Source organism: Schistocerca americana, chromosome 7, assembly GCF_021461395.2.
Source record: "Schistocerca americana isolate TAMUIC-IGC-003095 chromosome 7, iqSchAmer2.1, whole genome shotgun sequence".
In the NCBI taxonomy this organism is placed as follows: Eukaryota; Metazoa; Arthropoda; class Insecta; order Orthoptera; family Acrididae; genus Schistocerca; species Schistocerca americana.
This window is the reverse complement of record NC_060125.1, coordinates 368,235,098-368,260,517: the sequence shown is the minus strand read 5'-3', so window position 1 is coordinate 368,260,517 and position 25,420 is coordinate 368,235,098. Positions and strand designations below refer to the sequence as shown.

Sequence of the window (25,420 nt, the reverse complement as noted above, 5' to 3'; positions counted from 1 at the left end):
AAATTTCTCTTCTTCAGAAATGCTTTCCTTGCCATTGCCAGTCTACATTTTATATCCTCAGGGCTCTCCAACTACACTCCTGGAAATTGAAATAAGAACACCGTGAATTCATTGTCCCAGGAAGGGGAAACTTTATTGACACATTCCTGGGGTCAGATACATCACATGATCACACTGACAGAACCACAGGCACATAGACACAGGCAACAGAGCATGCACAATGTCGGCACTAATACAGTGTATATCCACCTTTCGCAGCAATGCAGGCTGCTATTCTCCCATGGAGACGATCGTAGAGATGCTGGATGTAGTCCTGTGGAACGGCTTGCCATGCCATTTCCACCTGGCGCCTCAGTTGGACCAGCGTTCGTGCTGGACGTGCAGACCGCGTGAGACGACGCTTCATCCAGTCCCAAACATGCTCAATGGGGGACAGATCCGGAGATCTTGCTGGCCAGGGTAGTTGACTTACACCTTCTAGAGCACGTTGGGTGGCACGGGATACATGCGGACGTGCATTGTCCTGTTGGAACAGCAAGTTCCCTTGCCGGTCTAGGAATGGTAGAACGATGGGTTCGATGACGGTTTGGATGTACCGTGCACTATTCAGTGTCCCCTCGACGATCACCAGTGGTGTACGGCCAGTGTAGGAGATCGCTCGCCACACCATGATGCCGGGTGTTGGCCCTGTGTGCCTCGGTCGTATGCAGTCCTGATTGTGGCGCTCACCTGCACGGCGCCAAACACGCATACGACCATCATTGGCACCAAGGCAGAAGCGACTCTCATCGCTGAAGACGACACGTCTCCATTCGTCCCTCCATTCACCCCTCCATTCACGCCTGTCGCGACACCACTGGAGGCGGGCTGCACGATGTTGGGGCGTGAGCGGAAGACGGCCTAACGGTGTGCGGGACCGTAGCCCAGCTTCATGGAGACGGTTGCGAATGGTCCTCGCCTCCGTGCGTCGCTGCGGTCCGGTCCCAGGTCGACGGGCACGTGCACCTTCCGCCGACCACTGGCGACAACATCGATGTACTGTGGAGACCTCACGCCCCACGTGTTGAGCAATTCGGCGGTACGTCCACCCGGCCTCCCGCATGCCCACTATACGCCTTCGCTCAAAGTCCGTCAACTGCACATACGGTTCACGTCCACGCTGTCGCGGCATGCTACCAGTGTTAAAGACTGCGATGGAGCTCCGTATGCCACGGCAAACTGGCTGACACTGACGGCGGCGGTGCACAAATGCTGCGCAGCTAGCGCCATTCGACGGCCAACACCGCGGTTCCTGGTGTGTCCGCTGTGCCGTGCGTGTGATCATTGCTTGTACAGCCCTCTCGCAGTGTCCGGAGCAAGTATGGTGGGTCTGACACACCGGTGTCAATGTGTTCTTTTTTCCATTTCCAGGAGTGTATCTCGGGTTTTTGACGATCTAATGCACAAGTTGTTCAGAATTAGAAGAAAATCCAACAACTCAACAACATCACTGCCACACCGAATAACTGCTTGTATAGGGTCCAGAGGTGGACCAACGCGTTACTGACTTGCTCAATTTGTGAGGATTTTTCTCTTGAATGCATCTTCCAAATTTTTTTTTTCGAAATAGTCATTTGTTTGACTGTACATGTACATGACATCTACCGATTTCCGTCCCACTCGGATAATTCCTTCGTGGTGCGTCTTTTTCTTTGTCTTCGAATGTAATAATAGGTGGCCAGAGAATGCTCGTCTTGCCAGTAGCCAACAGGTACTCAGAGTGTGAGCTGTGTAGGCTTTCAGTGTTCATGCGCTGCGGAGTATTTCTGCCGCTGTTCCACGAAGAAGAGTTGCTGTTGTAAGGCGAGGTGAGGTGCGTGTGGGCCACAGAGGCTGGCTGGTTCGCGAGACATTGACGTGCGCTGAGGCGGCGCGGCAGCAGCTAAGCGGGCGCTGCTCCTAATTGTCTGGCCGGCCCTTGTGCTGCTAATGGCGCCGGCGGGCCTACTCTGTCCGCCCCCGCCCACCCACCTGCCAGGCTCGCCTTCCCAGCCTCTCTGTCTCCGCCCGCTCCTTACCTGCTCCACCTCTGTATGTAGGGCATCCTTTACAGCTTGCCCTTTCAACCAGTACCAAACACTGCTTAATGAAACCTCGGAGATGGTCGGGGATACCATTTTATTTTATAAACAACACTCTGGCGCTTCAGTTACATTTAATAGCAATATTTACTTCACACTAAGCGTTTCGGCAACAGCATTGTGTTCAGGCGAACATTTACGATGCATTTTGAGAAAATATGTTAGATTTTATATTTTTTGTTAGAAAAAGTGTACTTCGAAAAAAGTTACGGGATATTGTTGATATAATTGTTTATTATTTTTCCACATAATCGCCATCCCGTTCAGTGCAAGTAGTGAGCCGTTTCACAGGCTTCTTTATAGCCTCCTCGAAGAACTCGTTCTCCAGCTCCTTCCCCCACTTCAGAACATCTTTCTGGACCTGCTCGTCGGTTGAAAATTTAAGTCCACTCCTTTGTGCCTTCAGCGACGTGAAAAGATGATAATCTGAAGACGCTAAATCAGGTGTTTCAAGCCGGCCGAAGTGGCCGTGCGGTTAAAGGCGCTGCAGTCTGGAACCGCAAGACCGCTACGGTCGCAGGTTCGAATCCTGCCTCGGGCATGGATGTTTGTGATGTCCTTGGCAGTTGAGTCCCATAGTGCTCAGAGCCATTTTTTTCAGGTGTTTCAAAATACCACAACCAAATGACTGCTCGAGCGCCTTGTTGGCTAAGGCTATGTGCAACAGACACACTCCTTTCGTCAGCATTCCCCTACTTTTGCTGTCAATGGTCATTTTAAGTTTTTTTAGGCTCTCGCAATATTGTTGTCCATTGATGGTCTCCTCCTGAGGCAGAAATTCGACCAAAATGATGCCTCTTCGGTCCCAAAACACTGAAGCCATGCTTTTTTTTTTTTTTTTTTTTTTTTGTCCGAAATGTTGGTTTAGAATTTTTTTGGCGGACGGGGAATTGGTGTGACGCTATTGTGACGACTGTCTTTTTGTCTCAGACTTGTAAAGACCCACTCACGTTTCATCTCCAAGTACCTCAGAGCTCAGAAAATCCTCACCTTCCAATTGAAATGGCCCAAGAAACTCGCGGGCGCTATTGACCCCGATTTTTCTTGTGCTGCTCCAGCTTTTTTGCGACCCATCTTGCGCAAAGTTGTCGGTATCGTAGCGGCTCTTTTAGTCTCTCGTAGTAGATAATTTTGGAGAGTTGTGGAAACATCGCGGAAATTTCATCCATTGTCAATCGGCGATCTTCACGAACAGTTTCGTCGCTTCTTTGCACCAAGTCGTACGCCAAAAGGGAGGTCTTCCACTCCTCTGTTGTTCTGCCTCCACTAAAATCCGTACACCAGTTAACCACACTCGTGCTGTTCGTAACACCTTTGGGGTGAACCGTTTTGATTCACGAAAAAATTCCGCAAGTAGGAAGCGTACCACAGCACCTGGCTTGCGCTTGGTGGTATTTCTTACCGACATCTTCACGAAACTCGTCACTGCAACGTGTGCGTACATATTGCCACATTCCTGCGATGCTCGATCCAATCAGGGGATCCCCCTCTACCGGTCAATTTTGCCAACTGTAATAATTCGAGCCAACAAACCGAACAAATCATAATTGCTTTATTACTTCGTAACGAGCTCCCGTACACGACAACACTCAGTAAATGTCCCTGAACAACTTCAGGAAACTTGTCGGTGAAGTTACAGTTCACCTTGAAGACTGCGCTTTAGCCATGTAAAATCTTTGCTGCTTATGGAATACACTGAAACTCCAAAGAAACTGATATAGGCGGGCTGCCTTCTCAAATACAGAGATGTGTGAACGGGCAAAATATGGCGTTACGGTCGGCAACACCTATGTAAGATAGCTACTTTCTGGCGCAGTTGTTACATCGGTTACCGCAAAAAAATGGTTCAAATGGCTCTGAGCACTATGGGACTTAACTTCTGAGGTCATCAGTCCCCTAGAACTTAGAACTACTTAAACCTAACTAACCTAAGAACATGACGCACATCCATGCCCGAGGCAGGATTCGAACCTGCGACCGTAGTGGTCGCGCGGTTCCGGACTGAAGCGCCTAGAACCGCTCGGCCACACTGGCCGGCTCGGTTACCGCAGCTACAATAGTAGGTTCTCAAGATTCAAGTGAGTTTGAACGTAGAGTTGCGCACGAAGGTTGGGACACTGCATCCCCGAGGTTCCTCAGTAGAAAACACGATATGTAAATAGTTAAAAGACGAGAACACACAGAACGAGGTTTATGCAATTTGCTGAAGCTAGCGGACACGAATACCTTTCGTTTAGCTGGCTATTGTGGCGATGAGAATGCATCCAGCCACATACCGTATTTTACGAACTATGAGATGCACATTTTTCTTTGGAAAATTGCCTCCAAAATTAAGTTGCGTATTATACTCGAAATTAATATAAAAATGTCCAGCGTGTGATTTAAAATTGCCGCCAGTCTTAAAAATGGCCATACATTCGATGTCGCGGTAAACCTCTCACTATCGGGCAACATTGGATTCAACTGGCAGCAGCAGTGCACCGATATGCGACGAATATCAGTAGTAGGGATTCACAAGCTTGCTATCACTGTCTACATCTGCATCGACATCGATACTCCGCAACCCCGTCATCAATTTGTGGAACATCCTATGAGGTCTCTTCGTGACTCAGGTGGGTGGACAGAATGAGGACTTAACTGCTAACGCTTCAGTTTGTTGGCAGACTAATTATTGTTTTATAATACTTCTTCCTTATTTAGGCCATAAACAGTTCCCAACAGCTATACAAATATTGAGATGTCTCATTTCATGCATTATGTCATCACTGCTGTGCATTTTGAGAAATGTTATTGCGGTTAGTGTCTGGCCTGAAGCTTAAAAACTGATCAAAGCTATTAAACATTGAATGTCAACAATTCAACTACAGTAAGTCATCACTTGAAATACTGTAAGAAACTGAAAAACAGTTTGTAACAATCAGTATTATTTGATGAAAATTAATTTTTTGTGCAAATAAAAAATAATTTTATGACAGATCGACAGCAGAATCCATAACATGGGAATACCACGATTATATTTGGACGTCACAGCGTAGACCCATCTACAACCAGTAAGGGAGTCTGATTAACTGGTTGAATCAGTTTTAAATGCGCTCATTTTAGGCTAAGCTAGACCATGAGCGTTGTAAATATGATTTGGAACTACCGATAGTTATATCCAGTCACATTTCTTATACTTTCTACTACGCGTATTGGATGATTACACGTCCATCATCTGGTGGATGTATTGCCTGTACAACCTATAGGTAACCTATTCAATTTCTGGATGTAGAAAAATGTTTTGATTGCTTAGATGAACAGCGATATAGATATAAGCTGACAAAAAAAAAAAATCTCAACACCAAAAGAATTAATGTAGAGTAATGAAATTTCGGGAATACATTTGTCTTGGTGACATATTTTAAGAGATTAACATTGCAAGATCACAGAATGTTGAATGCATGCTTGAATGCAGGCATGTAAACGTGCCTACACTGCGTTTTACAGGTGTCGGATGTCAGTTTGTGGGAGTTCCACACCCGTTGCACTTGGTTGGTCAATACAGGGCTGGTTGTGGATGACGATGGAGTTGTCGTCCTATGATGTCCCATATGTGCTGAATTGGAAATCGATGTGATGATCGAGCAGGCCAAGGCAACATGTCAACAGTCTGGAGAACGGTGTGTGGGCGAGTGTTATCCTGTTGGAAAACATCCCTTGGAATACTGTTCATTAGTGCCAGAACAATAGGTCGAATCATCAGACTGACATAGTCCGCAGCTCGTGGTCGTGCGGTAGCGTTCTCGCTTCCTGCGCCCGGGTTCCCGGGTTCGATTCCCGGCGGGGTCAGGGATTTTCTCTGCCTCGTGATGACTGGGTGTTGTGTGATGTCCTTAGGTTAGTTAGGTTTAAGTAGTTCCAAGTTCTAGGGGACTGATGACCATAGATGTTAAGTCTCATAGTACTCAGAGCCGTCAGACTGACACACAAATTTCCAAACAGAGTGCGTGGGTTAACCACAAGTGTGGTTCTGCTGTCTTTCGAAATCGCCCACCAGAACATAGCTCCAAATGTAGGTCCAGTGTTTCTAGCACGCAGACAGTTTGGTTGTAAGCCCACAGCAAACACACGGCCAGCACTGGCACCGCGGCACGGCCGGTTTTCATCAGAACACGCAACAGACGTCCACCCTGTCCTCCAGTGAGCTCTCGTCTGACACTAATGAAGTTGCAAATGGCTGTGGGTGGGAGTCAGTGGGACGCACGCTACAGGGAGTCTGACTCGGAGCTGTCTGTGAAGTAACCGATTTGTGACAGTTCGTTGTGTCACTGTGCTGCGAGATGCTTCGCAAATTCCTATTGCAGATGTAGTACGATGCGCCAGGGCCATACGCCAAAAACTGTGGTTTTCCCTCTCGGTAGTGCCACGTGGCCGTCCGGCGCTCTGTCTTCTTGCGACCGTAGATTTGCGTTTCTACCGCTACGAGCAATCGTGTACAGTGGCTACATTCCCGCCAAGCCTATCTGCAATATCACAGAAGAAACATCCAACTTCTCGTAGCCCTACTGTACAACCTCGTTCGAAGTCAGTGAAGTGTTGATAATGGTGTCTGTGTGGCCTTAAAAGCATCCTGACTAAATCAACTCACCACGTCCAATCCCAAAGGTTAAATGCACTAGATGACGGAGGTAAAAATAATCTGAAACGTGTATGAAAAGTATTATAAATGTGACTTGTTACAGTACTCTGTAGTTTCATTTGATTGGTGGAAAGTAGTGGCACACTATCTTCCATATCTCATAAAGTGTTACGGATATCAGACTTCATGTAGATAACGGCAATGTATATTTGTATTCTGGGACTAGTATAGCCATGGTCCACAGAGTACTTTGACCTCGAACCGTCGGCTGAAGATCATCCAGGACAAGTTACTGAGTCAGCTGTAAAATCATACACAGCTTCAGCAGAAATTCTGCATCGCTGGAAAAAAATTTGCCTCGCCGGCAACAGCTCTGCCTCGTTGGCAAAAATTCTCACCGTTTTCAAAAGTATCAGAACGATCAAAATTATTTATAAAAATAGTTATATAAAGCATGTAACATTCATCAGTTCTACGTTTAAAATACATAACCTTTGTTGTCAGCAAAACACACACACACACACACACACACACACACACACACACACACACACACCTGTCCAAATTTATGCCTAAAACATGGCTGTGGATCCCTAAATGAAGAACTCCCATCCTATTTGCATATCTTCATTGCTACAAAGCAAGTGCGGCTAAAAAATGAAATACTAAGCAGGTAGTTGACATTCAATTTTTAGGCTTGAATGAGGCTATGTACAAAACACGCATGACCATACCTGTAACTGCATAGAATACATATTGGATAAAATACTATGATAAGCATCCAAGATCGAAAAGAGAGAGGCAGTTTTAATGTGTGACAGTTAAAGAATGGCAACTGCCTGCGTAGCATGTTATTTTTTGACAACATTGCTCACAGTGGCACACAAACCCGCACGCCTTCAATGGGCCACTCTGGTATTGGTATTGTAATAGCGGGTAAAATGTGACAATCAATGTCTCTGCAGTTTTGTAGCTTTATGGGATTTTGTCATCGTCGAGTGGCTTCGGCTGGCAGCTAGGGCATATCGGAAAAAAAATGTACCCTCTCCTCCTCGCCAAATTGAGGATAGTGGCGGCATTACACGGTGTTAGCGTAATGTCTCAAAGAGGATGACTACTTCTTTGTCTGGTGTGCTCATCAATAATATGAGGATTTTATGCATGTCATTTAATTATTATAATTATCTTCATGTTCATGATCTGCTGCCGTGACGTACGAGGGCTGATCAACAAAGATTGTATTTTTTTCTTCTTCTCTGATGTTTATTACTCCTTTGCATGATCTTTTGCAAAGTACTGCCGTCCTACTTCAATGCACTGTTCATAGCGTCTCTGGCAGTCCTCCATTCTTTGTTAGGTCCTTGACAGTCGTCTCGACCGAACGAGGTGGCGCAGTGATTAACGCACTGGACTCGCCCTCGGGAGGACGACGGTTCAATCCCGCGTGCGGCCATCCTGATTTAGGTTTTCCGTGATTTCCCTAAATCGCTCCAGGCAAATGCCAGGATGATTCCTTCGAAAGGACACGGCCGACTTCCTTCCCCACTCTTCCGTAATCCGATGAGACAGATGACCTCTCAGTGTGGTCTCCTCTCCCAAATAACCCCACCCAATCGACTCACTTATTTTCAGCACTGCTTCAGAGTTTTCAAATCGAATGCTCGGAAGCGTTGCCTTTAGTGGTGGGAATAAAAACAAATCACAGGGTGCAAGATCGGCGCTGTAAGGCAGATGCGGTAATGTGTTGAACTGAACCAGAAATTGCATGATTTGATTTGCAAGTTGTTGCTGCGCTTTGTCGTGATGAAGACGCCATCCATTCCGAGAAAGGTCGTTTCCTCGCAACGTGTTCCTCACTTTACCACGTACTGACGTGTAGTATGCTGCTGTAACAGTAGTGTGAGGGAGAACTGCGTGCTGGTAAATCTTTCTATGTCAGTCCAAAAATGTAATCACTAGCACTTCCCCTGCAACAACTTTCACCTTTCTTTGTTGTTCGAGGACCTGGAGATTTCCACGCTGTGTTGGCTCGTTTTCCTTCAGGATCATAAGAATGCAGCCATTACTTATCACCGGTGATAATCGATTCAAGAAACGCATTCCCTCCGTCAGCAAAGAAATTTTGTCTGTATTCGCACAGCCTTTTTTGTTCGGGACTCAACAGACTTGCATGCAGCGGGCACAAACACGGGACGTATTGAGATGAACATGCATAATCATAAAGACATTGGTATATGGAACTCTTCAACACTCCACTGAGGTTACGTAGCTATCCGCCGATCCTCGCCGTACGCTTGCTGCAGCTTTTCGTAAATTTCTGTAGCTATATGGTTTAAATGAACACAGAATTTTGTTGCGCCATATTGCTCCTCTCGCGTCTTCAAAATGAATTACTACCATCCTACCGATACGAGAGTGCTGTCGCCTACAGGCATTATACATAAAAACGTGCTCTTTTAAAATATTACATATAGGAAACAATCAACGAAGCTAAAGGAAATAGTGAGTCTAGGGCTTTGTTGATCAGCCCTCGCACGTCTGCACTGAAACAATGAAAGATCTGGCTTTTGTTTTCGTTTTTCACACTGTGCAGTAGGGAGCATAGGAATGCCAGATTAAATATTCTGAGCAGTTTTTTCTAACGGTGTTGTCACTGCACCAAACTTTGAACACAGTTCCACTAAACTGCTGACATGAATCCATGTGCAACTGTCAACAAGGAAATTTTGAAGACGCCGTATAAAACTCTTTTACTGCTGCCTAATGATGATCATTTCAAGTTCGAAAACTCTTACGTACGTTTTTTGTTAAAGCAGTGTAAATAATAGTAACATTCATAAATGTTACACTAGAAACAGGAATGGCCTACACTGTCCTTTACGCAGCCTTAGTGTACGAGAGGAAGAAGTGAAGTATTCACCCATGAAGATCTTTGACTACCTAAACACTGATGTAAGTAATTTAATAGACAATGAAATTAATTTCAAACACAAACTGAAATCGTATCTGGTTGATCGTTCCTTGTACTGCTCCATAGAAGAATTTGGCTTGTGCGCGCTAACGCGTGCACGTGTGTGTGTATGTGTGTGTGTGTGTGTGTGTGTGTGTGTGTGTGTGAACAGACGTTAGTACAATCGTGTCTTGCCCGGAAATGGCATTCCGGTGAATGGACAACCACGTCAACTATGACGTCAGGGCACCTATTAAACGGGGTAGTGTTTGCCGCTTGGTCCCACATCCACAGCCGCTGTGTATAGTCACACACGGTGCAGTACGCCACAGAGAAGATGCCTACAGACTCTCTGTGGTGGAAGGCCATTGGAAAAATGGAAACAGGACAGTCGCAAGCTGATGTTGCCCGATGGCTTAAAGTGAATCGTTCTTTGGTTTCTCGGATGTAGCGACAATTTATAGAGACCGAAACTGCATCCCGAGACCAGAGCAGGGCCGACTGTGTGTGATAATCAGAGAGAGAGGACCCTTATTTTGCCGTAAGGACAAGACGGTACCGCAACGGCACGGCAACTGGCATTTGACTTCGGAGCATGAACTGGGCGTGTTGTGTCGAGACACGGTGTACAGAAGGCTTCGGCAGAGTTGCCTTTATTGGCGGAGACATTCTGCATGTGTACCGCTGATGCGTCTTCACTGAAGGGAACGTCTAGTGGAGTCGTCAACATGTGGACGGTCGGACAGTGGTCCAATGTTCTTTTCTCAGATGAGTACCAATTTGGTCTGGAGAGTGATTCTCGATGGATTCGCTTCTGGAAGGAACGTGAAACACAATTTCGAAATCCAAACGTTGTGGAGAGAGACGGATATCGAGGAGGATCGTTAATGGTGTGGGCAGGGATTGTATTGACCATTCGAACACCTCTTCATGAAAGTTTACAGGTGAATCGGCAAGTTGTAACTGCTCTCAGGTATCGAGACGAGATCTTGGGGCCTCATGTGCGGTTGTTGCGAGGTGGACCCACACTTCATATTGAGGAACGATAATGCTCAACCTCATAGAGCACGGGTGGTTGATTGCATGGCATGGGTGTTCGCTCTCCCGATTTGAATCCAATGGAGTATGTATGGAATGCGCTAGGAAGATAGGTTGCATCACGTCTGCATCCACCAAACTTTCCAAGACCTGCGAGCAGCTGAGCAGGAAGAATGGGCTTTATTATGTCAACATGAAACTGATATCACTCATAGCACGCCCCGTCGTTGTCAGCCCTGCATTGCTGCCAGAGGTGGTAATATCCTATGCTGAGCACATTAACCAGTTGTCGGAATGTATGTGCAAAACCGTTAAGTTGGAAAAAAAAGAACAACATTTTTGTCCATGTATGTCCCATATGTTTACGTTCTGTATTCTGTTGACATTGTTTTGTGGCAAAACGAGCGCAACCTTACAAGATTTCCGTTTGTTGCTTTAATTTTGGACATCAGTACATAATTGTAATACTGACTGCTTTCACAAGGTAGTGAGATGCCAAATTTATGGTTTACGAAACGTGAGAATAGCTAAACTATCTAATTTAAGCTAAGTTTTTTTTTTTTTTTTTACTGCAGTATGAAATTAGCTGTAGACCCTTTTTTTAATTTGTGGTAATCGATGTCCAGCTGCTCTCAAGCCGAAAGTTGGCATGAATACTGCGATATTTTACAACACATATTCCTGTTTGAGGTGTTATCCATTGCCTATACCCAGCCTTCGAACTGTCTTAGCTGTCAGTTGTAGGGGGACGTAAAATGTAGCGTGGGCTCCGATCTACGGCGCATCTCAGCATTCGTTACATACGCAAATCATTGCCAGACGTAAAATAACTGGTGGCAGAAAAAAAAAAGCCTAGGATCAGTTAAGAGTAGAACGCTGAGTCTTTACCATTTGAAGCTTACCCTCTTTTTATTGAAATTACTATTCAATGCACTATTCAGTAACTGCTCAATCAGTATTAAATTAAGAGTAGTAAACTTGTTTCCTAGGTAATTCAGTTATAGCGAGAAGACATATGTAATTAGATTTGTAATTACAGTAGGGAGTTTTATCTTTGATGGAATAAAGACTTGTAAACCACCTTGTCTATTATTTACTTATACGGTGTCCGTTCTTTCGGACATGTTCGAAAGAACAGACACCATTTATAACCTGCAGCCGTCTAGAAAAAAATTAGAATTATATTTTAATACCTTCAGCTGCTACTAGGCGTTGATGTATATCAACGGGGACAGGTGAAAATGTATGCCCCGACCGGAACTCGAACCCGGGATCTCCTGCTTACATGGCAGACGCTCTATCCATCTGAGCCACCGAGGGCACTGCAGGGACTATCTCGCGCACGCCTCCCGTGAGACCTACATTCTCACCTTGTATGTCCACACACAACATTCGTAGTGCCCCACCCCAACACACTCATTACTCGTGGAAGACAGTCTTACCAAGTCCTGTAAAACAGACACCATGTCCGTATAATTACATAGTTCAGGCAACACAGGCCATGACCTCCTTCTTCTGTGCGGATGCACACATATTCCCCGAACTCTTACGGGACTTCGTAAGAATGTCTTCCACGAGTAACGGAGGCTCAGATGGATAGAGCGTCTGCCATGTAAGTTCGAGTCCCGCTCGGGGCACACATTTTCACCTGTCCCCGTTAATATACATCAACGCCAGGCAGCAGCAGAAGGTATTAAAATATAATTCTAATTTCTCTATTATTCGTGGAAATGGATTTAATTCAACTTCTTTCATTTGACTGACATCTTCATTATCACTCTTCAGATGTGGCACTTCTGTATCTCCGTTAGGTTACTCTTCATGAGTATCCAAGCCATAAGTAATAATTTTGTAGATTTTGATGTTTTCACCTTTGGTGTTTCTGCGAAAGATTCCTACAGAAATAGCATCGAACAGAAATATTCAGTCTTATCTTTCGTACGTGCTTGAGCCTTTAGCGTCGTCTTATCCACCATTGAGCTACTAAGTAATACCGTAACTGGCAAATTAAATGGCTGCCAAGTTGCATGTCTGGCCTTGATTTTTGTTACAGACAACTTCAAGCCGTCGTTAGAACTGGAGAGACAAGTACTGGCCGCTATTCTGTGTAAACACACGTCAAGGTAGTTACGAAACGTTTCAGGTTCTTGCTAAACGACATGTACGTTATTCCTCATCTGGATAATTTTTTGGCGCGGAAAAGCTTCATCTGCGAAACGGCTGTCAAGAGTGACAAATGGCTTGTAGTGCGATGTTTAGAGACTCGAGCTGGTGGCAGATAGTTTAGAAAAAAGAGCCCATGGCAAAATGGAATCCATTCCTGATTGAGAAAATCCATCCAAAGGTGAGAGCACTTGCCAACGCTGCACACGAAGTTAGTTCATTTACTAAAATGAAATATGTAATCTTACGTAGTAATGTCATTATATGCTGCGCTACAGGCAACAGTAGATTGTAATTACCCAGTGACTTATCTGTCGAGTGGGGTGTGTGCGCCAGGGAAGGCATCATTGTTCGTAAGTGACTTCTTACTGTTTGGAAGTGTGTGTGTATATGTGGGGGGGGGGGGGGGGGGGGGGGGGGCTAGCGAGGGAACTCACGACGCCAATACCCCAGACAACGAAACACAGTAACTACTACTGGCGTCACTATACTCGAGCGTCTTTTGGGGACGCATATGCTTGCGCGTTCGAAATGCATAAAGCAGTGGAACTCCCTCTGACGTTCCAAGTGACCCTTTGCGGAAAAGTCAGCGTTTCCTTAGATCTTTAAGATCCTTGAGTGTTGGTGCCTCACAAAAAGTCGCTGTGATCGTCTTAGTCGGGTTACTTAACCTATATCACATAATTAGATCTGAGATTTTATGCAACTCCACCTCCTTTAGTATATTTGCCAACTCAGAGCTTTAGTTTTCAGTTCTTATGGTGAGGTACATCTTTGTAAAGTTTTTATCCACTTAACTGTGTTATGTTGCATTATAATTCACGTTTCTTTTATAAAAAATCATAGTGCTACTTAAATCTTGAGTTAATTATCACAACAAGTTCCGTTAAATGATAAATATTATGTCAGTCCCTCACCTTCAGATTCATTGTTACAGCCAATAAATTGAAGTGTCAGTAATTCCGTTGCGTACATTGAATTCAGCACCGGATCTCAAGATTGTGCCTGTCTCTTGAGGAACTTCAGATTCAGTCGGAATTCACAGTACAGTGTATGCTGGCTAGAGGCGTACAGTTCTATTTGTTTTTATTTCAGGCCTTATAAACCTTAAAAGTTTCTTTGTTCAACAAAGCTCAGACAGTTTTATGTATATTGGTACAGTTCAATTTGGATAGCTCTACAGGTTTCGAAATGGTGCTCAACTTCTCGCCACATGTTCATAAGCCTCTACTGCAGCCCTAGATCCTTTGTATCAAATCTATCAGATCTCGAACCTTTGTTCTGTGAACAATGGCCCTGATAAACCAAGCTGCACTGAAATCCAGCGGAGTCATATCGAGAGAGTGGATAGGCCAGGCATTGAAGCCTCCCTTCCGGTCAAACGCTCAGGAAACATCTTATGGAGAAATGTGGCAGCCTCCCAATGATAAAGAGAGGGGGGGGGGGGGGGAGAGTGAGAAAGGGGCACCATCCTGCTGCGAAATGACGTCGGGAGGCACGTGTGGAACTGCATAGTTCGTCAACATGTCGAGGCAGGTCAGCTCTGTGACTGTCTCGCATGCTTCATGCAAGTCAGTGCTGTTAATGAAAATAACACCTTGGAGAATGTCTCCATAACTGCGTATTTACCCAACACAATAAAATGACGTTCTTTCGTTATCAGGATTTCTTTATGTGCACCTCTAGCCCGGACACCATGTTTCGAACATTAAAGACGTTTGAACTTAACATCTACCAAATCTCGAACCCTTGGTGTGGAAACAATGTGCTTGATAAACCTCGATGCACTGAAGCACAGTGGAGTCAGATCAGGAGATCGAGGGGCCGAGAACCTGAATCTTTAACCTTTTGACGCCCACTGTTTGATAAAGGCTTCGTGTAGTTTAATGGATTTAGTATTCAGCCATTTGCTTCCATTGTACTATGCATGTTTTCCAATGTTGACTAACCACCTTTCATTTGGTCATCGCCGCGGTCTTTTCCTCCCTCTTCAAACTCAGCATTGAAATATCTTGATTCATTTGCCATCTGTTCGTTTTCTCCGTGTCCCATCCACTACCATTTCGTTTTTGCTATGGTCTGAATTACGTATTCTTCTCCAGTCTGTTGCCTGATTCATTGTTGTTTTTCCTGTCTCTGCCAGCAATTGAAAACATACATTTCTCCATTGTTCGCTTAAGCCTTTTTTGGTAATACACATTGATTTTTAACTTTATTTTTCAGAGATGTAGGAAGCGTAGTTTTGAAAAACCTATTTAGTATACCATAAGCTTTCGAAGTAAGTTTTATTCGTCGTTTTATGTCTTTTGCAGCCCATTTAGTCTTTGTCTTCAAGTGACCCAAAAACAAATCCAATGAACTTAGGCGATGACTTCATTGTTAAATTGTACTGTTTTATTGTCGGTATACTGGTTATACATTATTTTTGTTTTGTTATAGGTAATTTACAGGTCTATTTTCAAACCTTCTGTATTGAATTCTTCCGTGCAATATTGCTAGTTTACGCTAGAATGTAATAGTGTAATGTGATGTGCGAATCAAAGATGGTTCAGATTTCTTCTTGGTTTTCGCATTTTAATGATCTGAAAAAAAAATGTTGATACAACTTTAATAAAAAAGTATATAACATTACTTCTCTATTTAGTGTCCTAGGCTGTTTCGAAGTACGAAGATTGTCAGCTAGCTGCGATCGTTATAATGTCGACCACATTCCAGTCGCAGAAACACGAATCTGGTCACTAATTTACGGATGCATAGAAACATTTTAGACTTTCCGGAAGCATGTTGTCCACGCAGCCAGTGGAAAAAAATTGAAAATCATTCTTTTAGTCGTGAAATAAAAATCGGAGGATACGAAGAGATGAGATTGTTTTGTAATCAGCCCTCGGGTCCTGTACGAAGTTGACTTTGTTTGTGTGTCACTTCTGAAATGTTTCATTAAAACACCGTCCCTTCTTTCTGCGCTTATAATAGCGGCACTGTGTTAAACGTGATGATTTTCACTTTAGTGATGTCAGCGCCGCCTTTTGTAGTTGATGGTTGATGAATCAGAACTATTGGAACTCTGGTTTACTGTAGAAGAATGTCTTTACCGTACACCTAATTCAATATTAAATACTGTCCACGTCCGATTTCTGCAGACGAAAGAAAAATTTCAAAGCTGTATGCTGCGCAATACCAACTGACTGTGTTCTGTAGGCAACTATTTACCCGCCGTGCTTTTTTGCCGACACTGTTGTCACGAACACGCGCACACACATTTCATTTTCTTCTCACGAAACATTGTGTCATCACCGAATGTGTGTGCACAGAAGGAGAAAGTGTTACTCTTTATTTACGTATTCTCGTTTGTCCCATACTTGCGTTTGGCACCATCAGCAAGTATATTTTCATTCGACACATATTCTTAATGGGAAAACAGAGAAAGAATAAATGCAGTTTAATCTAGTGGAAATCACTGAAAGGAGCCAATAAGAAGATCAACTGTTTTTTTGACCAACGTTGACAGTATAATATGAAAATTACTGAATAGCTCTTAACCTCTTCGTCTCTTAGACATGTAGCGGCAATGAATTATATTGTAAAGAAATTACAGATTCCAGAAAGAAATTTTCACCCTATAGCGGAGTGTGCGCTGATATGAAACTTCCTGGCAGATTAAAACTGTGTGCCGGACCGAGACTCGAACTCGGGACCTGTGCCTTTCGCGGGCAAGTGCTCTACCATCTGAGCTACCCAAGCACGACTCACGACCCGTCCTCACAACTTCAATTCTGCCAGTACCTCGTCTCCTAGTTTCCAAACTTCACAGAAGCTCTTCTGCGAACCTGATGCTAGAGCACTTGTCCGCGAAAGGCAAAGGTCCCGAGTTCGAGTCTCGGTCCGGCACACAGTTTTAATCTGCCAGGAAGTTTCAAATTACAGACTACTTGAGGTTGTTCATATTTATGTTTATTATTCATTAATGGCCGATTTCGGAATACTCATTCTATCATCATATGTATCTGGGAACCAGTTACATATCTACCTGTTCAGTGAAACACGTCCATTTATGTACAGTCGCTAACTACATGTATCCTGCCATAACATTTTACTGCGTAGATACAATTACTTTAAGATATGCGAAAACTTCATTTTATTTTATGACACATATGAAACCCGACCTTACCTTGGAATGTACCAATCAAAACTCAAAGCTTCAAGAAGTTTGTAGTCTTTTACACTGTAAAATTGCTAATTAGCAGGGTTTAGACTTGACATCGTCACCTGTCCACAAATATGGTGTCACTAAAGCTTTTTAACGGCACTGCACCTAAAGTTATGGCCCTACAACAGAATGTGACAAAGGTACAATTACGTTCGAACGCCGTGTTGTTCCGCTCGTATAAACTAATTTTTCACACAGACGATGAACAAGAAAGCACAGGGTAAAGTGATGTGTGTGGACCACATCAGCTGCTTGGAACACGGTCAGGTACACAAGGTCCACTCTTGTGTCAATATTACTAATATTAATTGGTCCGCGCACCGTGTTTCTCTAACCATTTGTTTACCAGTGGCTGCTATGCGAAACCACTTTCTTTACAACTACCGAGTTTACCAGTGGTGGTACAGTGGAACAGTGACATTTACTGCTGAACTCTGAATGCGACCTTCAGTGCTGTGTGTTGAATAGCACATATTTCCCAACTTCCATGGCATTAAGATTACCGCTGTAGCCCATGTTTCATTTTTGCACTGCTGTCTGTAAGCTGTTTTTCTCTAATCGTTCAGTTGAGAGAACGTCAGTCCTTTTATCGATACTAAATGTTGGGTATATTTTCAAAACAAAGCTTTGTGTGCAGCAAGTCATTACTAAGGGTCAACTTTCATACTACACAAGATAGTGTGGTTTCAGTCTGTAACCATTGACAAGTATGGGTCGAATTATCTCTTCTTCTCAGCAGTCTAATAATGGACTTCGTTTGCTTCTAACCAGACCATTGACCTACTAATTCAGCTACAGAATTGCCGAGTGACCAGATGTCAGAAAACTCCGACAGTGCAGTGAATGTAAAATGGTGATACTGCGTAGTGCGGCGTTTTCTTTGTGTGTCTGTTGACAATGCCAGCATAATCAGCGAAATTAATGTAGAAGAAATAATGATTTTTAGTTTTGGAGTTGCTGTCACTGCAGTGGTTGTGGGAGCATCTGTGTGTTCTTCAACAAGAGCAAATAAAGCCCTGCGAATCGGCTGTTACAAACCAGGCATTCCACAAGCTAAACGACTAAATGACGCAGCACTTGCACGACTGCAAAGGGAACATCAAGGCGGTGTGCAGTTGTACAGCGTAGTGAGACGGCCCCATCTTAGTAATTGGATTAGCCACACGTGTGATGTTTTACTCTGATGGAGCAATAATAATAATAATGTTGCAAAGTACCAGAAACTTGAATAATCCACACTTAAGCAGTGATTTATTGGAAATGTATCTGATCGTACCTATGTTCAAGAAATTAAAATTCTAACAAAGACTTTTTAGTGCTGGTAAAAACATCGTTAAAGTCACTTTGAAAAGGCAGCTTGCGGTAACGATCGTTATGGTCTGGCATAGTTCCGTTTTGTGTTTGAATTTAATCAAAGTAAAAGTTTGTGTATGTGAGCGCAAGCTGCACATATACCACAGTTCTCACGAACGGAATCAGTGGCGCTGCTGGTTGCAGCGAAGCGCGAAAAGTGTTAAAGAAACAAGACTCACATTTTTACGTACTTCTTGCAAGGACGTATACGCAGACCATTCAGATTAAAAGGGTTAATTTCCTGTCGAAAAAATAAAAGTTAATTAACGTTGATAAATGAAACATTTCAGCACATTTTTTTCCCCTTGTCGACGAGTGGATTTTATGCTAAAAGTGTGGAAAGAGATGTATAGTTGATGCCGTTGGGACGACTGCATGTGTGTACGTAATTACATTTTCATTGCTAAAAGCTTCCTTCTATTAATTTCATTTTTATATGGTTGCTGTACCGTAATTCTCTTGTTCCTTGGTGAAATTAGTGGCTTTTTGCGACCAGTTAACTTGTTTGGTAACTTCTTTCCAGTACTGGTAGAATAGTTAGCTTTAGACTAGTAGATCATCGTTTGCGACAGTTCACTGCGTAGTAGCTGCGGACGGATTTTCATCTCGACGTCAAGTCGTCGAACTGGTTTGCTTCAGAGTTGTCCTCCTTCGATTATTTTTATATCTTCTAATTTAAATTTTTTTGTGAATAAAACGGTCTACATCGTTTATCAAAATTTCTTTACTTATTACGTCGTTTCGACTATTGTCCTCAAGTATCAAAATGTTATAAACGAAGGTTGTGTGTCATTAGTAAAAACAGTGCTTCTGAAACTGAACCTTTTACGTTGTAAGCTTTCTGATAACTGATAATGGTAGTAGTCGACACGTCGTAATAAACAAATAAATTTTAATATGCGACCTAGAAAGTTTTATTCACAGAATATTCGCAGTGATTGCAACTTCATACAGGAAATTCATTTCCTGTATTAATAAAATGAATTAATTGTGCAGGAGCTTCTTAAGCGTATTCAGGTGGCTAATATCAAAAGAAAATTGTTATGTGCCACTAAATGTAGTATAGAGAATTCTCCGCCTTCCGCTATGTCTTCAAAACTTGTCATCAGATTTGACGCCCAGGAGGTAAGACAGAGAAAGTGAGTTGTTACAATTTCGTTATGTAGTACCATAGCGATTCCGCAGTTCCCGATGTAAATACACAGATGCAAGAAATAGCAAGACCAAGAACAACTCGTGTGACATAAGTGAATATCAGTATGCATTTTTCTAAATCTGAAAAATTATGATTTCTCGAACTTCGCACCAGTCGCATAAGAATATCGCTAATAGCGCCGCTATGAGAAATGCAGATCGGGTTTGCTTTAAATACACGTTGTAACGGTCGTCAGCGTCAGATACCTTTGAGATTGGACGTGGTGAGCTGATGTTAGTCAGTAACGCCTTTAAGGCGATTAAGACGTCATTATCAACACCTCATCAAGTTTGAATGGGGACGTGTAGTAGGGTTACGAGAAGCTAAATGTTCCTTCTGCGATATTGCAGAAAGACTTTGCAGGAATGTAGCCACTGTACATAATTGCTTGCAGCGATGGTCGCCGAAAGGTACGGTCGGAAGACGACCAGGGTCCTGACGGCCATATGGCGGCACTACCGACAGGGAAGACGGCTCTGGCGCATCGTACTGCATCTGCAGCAGCAATTTGAGCAGCAGTTGGCACCATAATGACACAACGAACTGTTACAAATCGGTTACGTCACCGACAGCTCCGAGCCACAAGCCCTGTAGCGTGCATTCCATTGACCCCAGACCACCACCATGGTGTCAAATGAGAGATCATTGACGGGCAGGGTGGAGGTCTTTTGTGTTTTATGATGAAATCTGGACTGCCTCGGTGCCAGTGATTGTCGTATGTTGGTTAGGAGGAGGCCAGTTGAGGACCTGCAGCCAACCTGTGTGGGTACTAGACACGCTGGACCTACACTTGGAGTCCCGTTCTGGAGTACGATTTCGGATGACAGCAGGAGCACTTTCGTGGGTATGCCAACCACCCTGACTGCAAAATTGTACGTAAGACCGGTGATTCGAATTGTACTGCCATTTGTGAACAAAATTCCATTGGGTATTTTCCAAGAGGATAAGCCTCGCCCACAAACCGCTGTTGTAACCCAACATGCTCTCCAGAGTGTCGACATGTTGCTTTGGCGTGCTGCATCACCAAATCTGACTCCAATCGAGTACATATGACATATCATCGGACGACAACTCCAACGTAATCTACAACCAGCTTTAACCGTCGTTGTATTGACCGATCAAGTGCAACAGGCATGGAACTCCATCCCACAGACAGACATCCAGCACTTGTACAACGTGATACATACACGTTTACATGCTTGCATTCAATAAAGATTTAGCCGCTAGAATGTTCATGTACCAACATTTCACATTTGCAACGGCTTATGTCGCGCATACATTAACCTGTGATCCTACAGTGTTAATCAATTAATTATCTTATCTAGACAGTTGTATTCCCGTAATTTCATTTTCTACGTAAATTACTTTTTGGTGTTGCGGTTTTTTTCCCGTCAGTATATTTCTCGGTTCGTAGACGAATTCATGGTTCTGACAGCTTGTTATCCGTTGTGTTACAGCCTGCGGAGGGGGCCAGGCGCCAACGTACAGGATGCCAGCGGTTACTCGGCGTTGCACCACGCCGCCCTCAACGGACACAGGTACGTCACGTGCTGTACTGCTCTCTTCTCCCGCGCGGCTGCTTCTCGGTGTTAAATAACAGCGTTCTAATGATGAACCCTCATGAAATTCATTACGAGGGCCAGACAGTTGGCAATTATTAGCGTCTTCAACACAAGACTGTTGTATCTCTTGTTCAAGAAAAAATTATATAGTTTACACGTTTGTATTACCTGAAATGACTATATGTAATCAAAAATTATAAGAGCGATGTATCGAAACCTCTCTGTAAACATATCAAATAGTTGTGTGTGAATAACAATGTTGTTGTTGTTGTTGTTGTTGTTGTGGTCTTCAGTCCTGAGACTGGTTTGATGCAGCTCTCCATGCTACTCTATCCTGTGCAAGCTTCTTCATCTCCCAGTACCTACTGCAACCTAGATTCTTCTGAATCTGCTTAGTGTATTCATCTCTTGGTCTCCCTCTACGATTTTTACCCTCCACGCTGCCCTCCAATACTAAACTAGTGATCCCTTGATGCCTCAGAACATGTCCTACTAACCGGTCCTTTCTTTTTGTCAAGTTGTGCCACAAACTTCTCTTCTCCCCAATCCTATTCAATACTTCCTCATTAGTTATGTGATCTACCCATCTGATCTTCAGCATTCTTCTGTAGCACCACATTTCAAAAGCTTCTATTCTCTTCTTGTCCAAACTATTTATCATCCATGTTTCACTTCCATACATGGCTACACTCCATACAAATACTTTCAGAAACGACTTCCTGACACTTAAACCTATACTCGATGTTAACAAATTTCTCTTCTTCAGAAATGCTTTGCTTGCCATTGCCAGTCTACATTTTATATCCTCTCTACTTCGACCATCATGATTATTTTGCTCCCCAAATAGCAAAACTCCTTTACTACTTTAAGTGTCTCATTTCCTGATCTAATTCCCTCAGCATCACCTGACTTAATTCGACTACATTCCGTTATCCTTGTTTTTCTTTTGTTGATGTTAATCTTATATCCTCCTTTCAAGACACTATCCATTCCGTTCAGCCCGCATCTCGTGGTCGTGCGGTAGCGTTCTCGCTTCCCACGCCCGGGTTCCCGGGTTCGATTCCCGGCGGGGTCGGGGATTTTCTCTGCCTCGTGATGGCTGGGTGTTGTGTGATGTCCTTAGGTTGGTTAGGTTTAAGTGGTTCTAAGTTCTAGGGGACTGATGACCTAAGATGTTAAGTCCCATAGTGCTCAGAGCCATTTTTTTTCCATTCCGTTCAACTCTTCCAAGTCCTTTGCTGTGTCTGACAGAATTACAATGTCATCGGCGAACCTGAAAGTTTTTATTTCTTCTCCATGGATTTTAATACCTACTCCGAATTTTTCTTTTGTTTCCTTCACAGCTTGCTCAATATACAGACTGAATAACACCGGGGAGAGGCTACAACCCTGTCTCACTACCTTCCCAATCACTGCTTCCCTCTCATGCCCCTCGACTCTTATAATTGCCATCTGGTTTCTGTACAAATTGTAAATAGCTTTTCGCTCCCTGTATTTTACCCCTGCCACCTTCAGAATTTGAAAGAGAGTATTCCAGTCACCATTGTCAAAAGCTTTCTCGAAGTCAACAAATGCTAGGAACGTAGGCTTGCCTTTTCTTGATCTAGCTTCTAAGATAAGTCGTAGGGTAACAATACAGTTGGCTAATTAGTTGCGCAGATAGTTGCTATGGAAAAATCAGTTAAAAACAGCGATCCAAGGCCAGTTTACTGGTTTTATAGTTCAAAACCAAAGTAAATTTGCTATTGCGTTCGACCATACGTTTCCGGAACCTACCTGGCTCAACCAGCGTCTTTCCGAACACATACTGCATAAGCCTTTTTTTGGGGGGGAGGGGGGGGGAGGGTGGCATCAGCTTTGTGGCTGGTTTGATCCGATCCTGTGCCAATCTCTTCACCCCAGGGTAATATTTGCACCAACATGCTGAATTATGTGGTGGGTATGTCCCCATATCTCCCTTCCTTTACAGTAGCATTCCGTTACAGCTCCCTCATGTACAAATTATTGTCTTATGTCTTAATACATGTCCTATCATACTGTCCGTTCTTCTTATGAACGCTTTCGGCATCTTCCTTTCCTAACCAATTTTATAGAGTACATCTTCATTCCTTATTTTATGAGTCAACAAAATTTTTAGCACCTCATATCCTCGATCCTTTTCTTTTTCAGTTTTCTCACAGTTCATGATTCATTCCCATACAATGTTTTTCCAAGAGTGCAATTGAAAACTTTTCTTCTTCAATTTAAGGCCGACGCTTGATACTAGTAGACTTCCGTTGATGAGGAATGCTTTCTTTGCCTTTACTAGTCTGCTTTTTATTTCCTCCTTGCTTTGTCCGTCATGTGTTATTTGGCTTCAAAAATAGCGGAATTCCTTCACTTCGTCTAACTCGTAGTCCCTAATTTTGAGAAGTTTATAGTTTCTACTGCTCCTCATTATTTTCATCCTTCTTCGGTTTACTTTCAGTCCACAGTGTGTGTTCATCAGACTGTGCATTCAGTTCAACAAGTAATGTAATTTCCCCTCATTTGACATCAACGAATGTTATCCTTGACTAGCGACCCGGCACAGTTTCGCACGTATAGCATTAAGTATGTGCTGCCAGACGACTTGACTGGCTTAGCGTATTTTGTCTGCGGTGCACGAATAAAATTATTCGGAGAGAACGTTGAGTAAGTGAATACTATGTCATCACCTTCGTATAACTTACGCTATGTAAGAAGCACGGCAGGAAAGTTGTTTGGAGGCATGAACGTTGTGTGTTCCATATTAAACTGGTTTTCCGAGTGGCATCTCGTGAAATGATGGGATGTAAGTAATATGTTTACAGAAAACTTCAATATTGTATGCGAATCGTGAACGTAAGCGTGTGTGATTGATTCAGTAGTAGGTGTCGGAGGCCGTGTTTCAGCAGTTCTCTTGTGAAGCTAAGTACGCACTGTGATGCATTGTTGAGACTCATTGCCGCAATTCTTTGTGTGGGCACTTTGTGGCAGATTTCTTGTGAAGCTTAGTACGCATTGTGATGCGTCGTTGAGACTCATTCCCGCAGTTGTTTGTTGTGGACTTTTTATGGCAGACTTCTTTGCCGTGCTAAGATTCGTGTGTCCACATGTAAGTTTGATTCAAAGAAAGCACAAAGCTGAACGTTGAGTCATATGCTAAGCTGCTGTTAAACTTTCTTTATATAAACGAAGTAAAGCAAATCTGCATCCTATATATGAAGGTAGTATCTGTTCCCGAAAGAACGGATACCATTGATGACCGTGCAGCTTCTCTAGAATGAAATGATAATTAAATCGACACCCTAGCTGCAAACAGGCGTTGATATACATCAGTGGGGACATGATGAAATTGTGTGCCCCAACCGGGACTCGAACCTGAGATCTGCTGCTTAATGGCAGATGCTCTATCCGAGCCACCGAGGGCACAGAGGATAGAGCGACAGCAGGGATTTATCCCTTGCACGCTCCCCGTGAGACCCACATTCCCAACTTAATGTCCACACAGATGGATAGAGCGTCTGCCATGTAAGCAGGAGATCCCAGGTTCGAGTTTCGGTTGTGGCACACATTTTCAACATGGCCCCAACGATGTATATCAACGCCTATTTGCAGCTAGGGTGTCGAGTCAACTATCATTTAAATCTGCATCCCATACTGCGTTTTACTATATGCGTAAATAATTGAAAACCACCGGTTTTGGATTCGCTTGTTATGTTTTTTATGCAATGAACTTAGGCTACTTGCATGTCCTTAACCAGTTATCCAACCGGAAAAAAGGGCCACAGTGTAACATGGAATCCGAACCACATTTCGCTTACGTCGAATCTCCAGACGATGGAGAAGTGAATGCTAGGTTAAAAGGCAGTGAGAAAAGAAGTGACGCAGCGGATATTCGATCGTGCAACGTCTCGGTTTCTGGCCAAACGCTTTACCGCTAGACCGCAATAATAGATGCAAATTGTTTCCGCTCTCTCAGATAACTGTACCCCTCTCGCTTGGTGGCAATGGCGTCACTTTCACAAGTAAACTTCAAGTCGTCATAATCCAGACAATTTGTACGAACTATTTGTAAATTTTATACAGAAGCCTTCCTCTTGAATTGGTGTGTCCATGAGTCAAAACCGGATCAAAATCCCTTCAGCAGTTACTGAAATTATGCTGCTGCAGATAAACCGGCGGAGGCGAGGAGGGGAGTTCACTTTATGTAT

The 25,420-nt window shown here is 43.6% G+C and overlaps 1 protein-coding gene and 1 non-coding gene across 2 annotated transcripts in view; one reads left to right on the top strand and one right to left on the bottom strand.

Moving 5' to 3' along the window:
* LOC124622942 (ankyrin repeat and SAM domain-containing protein 1A-like) overlaps positions 1-25,420 on the top strand; it is a 579,621-nt gene that overhangs the window by 127,835 nt on the left and 426,366 nt on the right. Inside the window, exon 2 of the mRNA XM_047148732.1 lies at positions 21,102-21,182. Coding sequence (XP_047004688.1) covers positions 21,102-21,182 — 81 coding nt within the window. The remainder of the gene's footprint in view (positions 1-21,101; positions 21,183-25,420) is intronic.
* On the bottom strand, positions 11,973-12,047 carry Trnat-ugu. The gene has a single exon. It is a non-coding gene; the product is annotated as a tRNA-Thr (tRNA).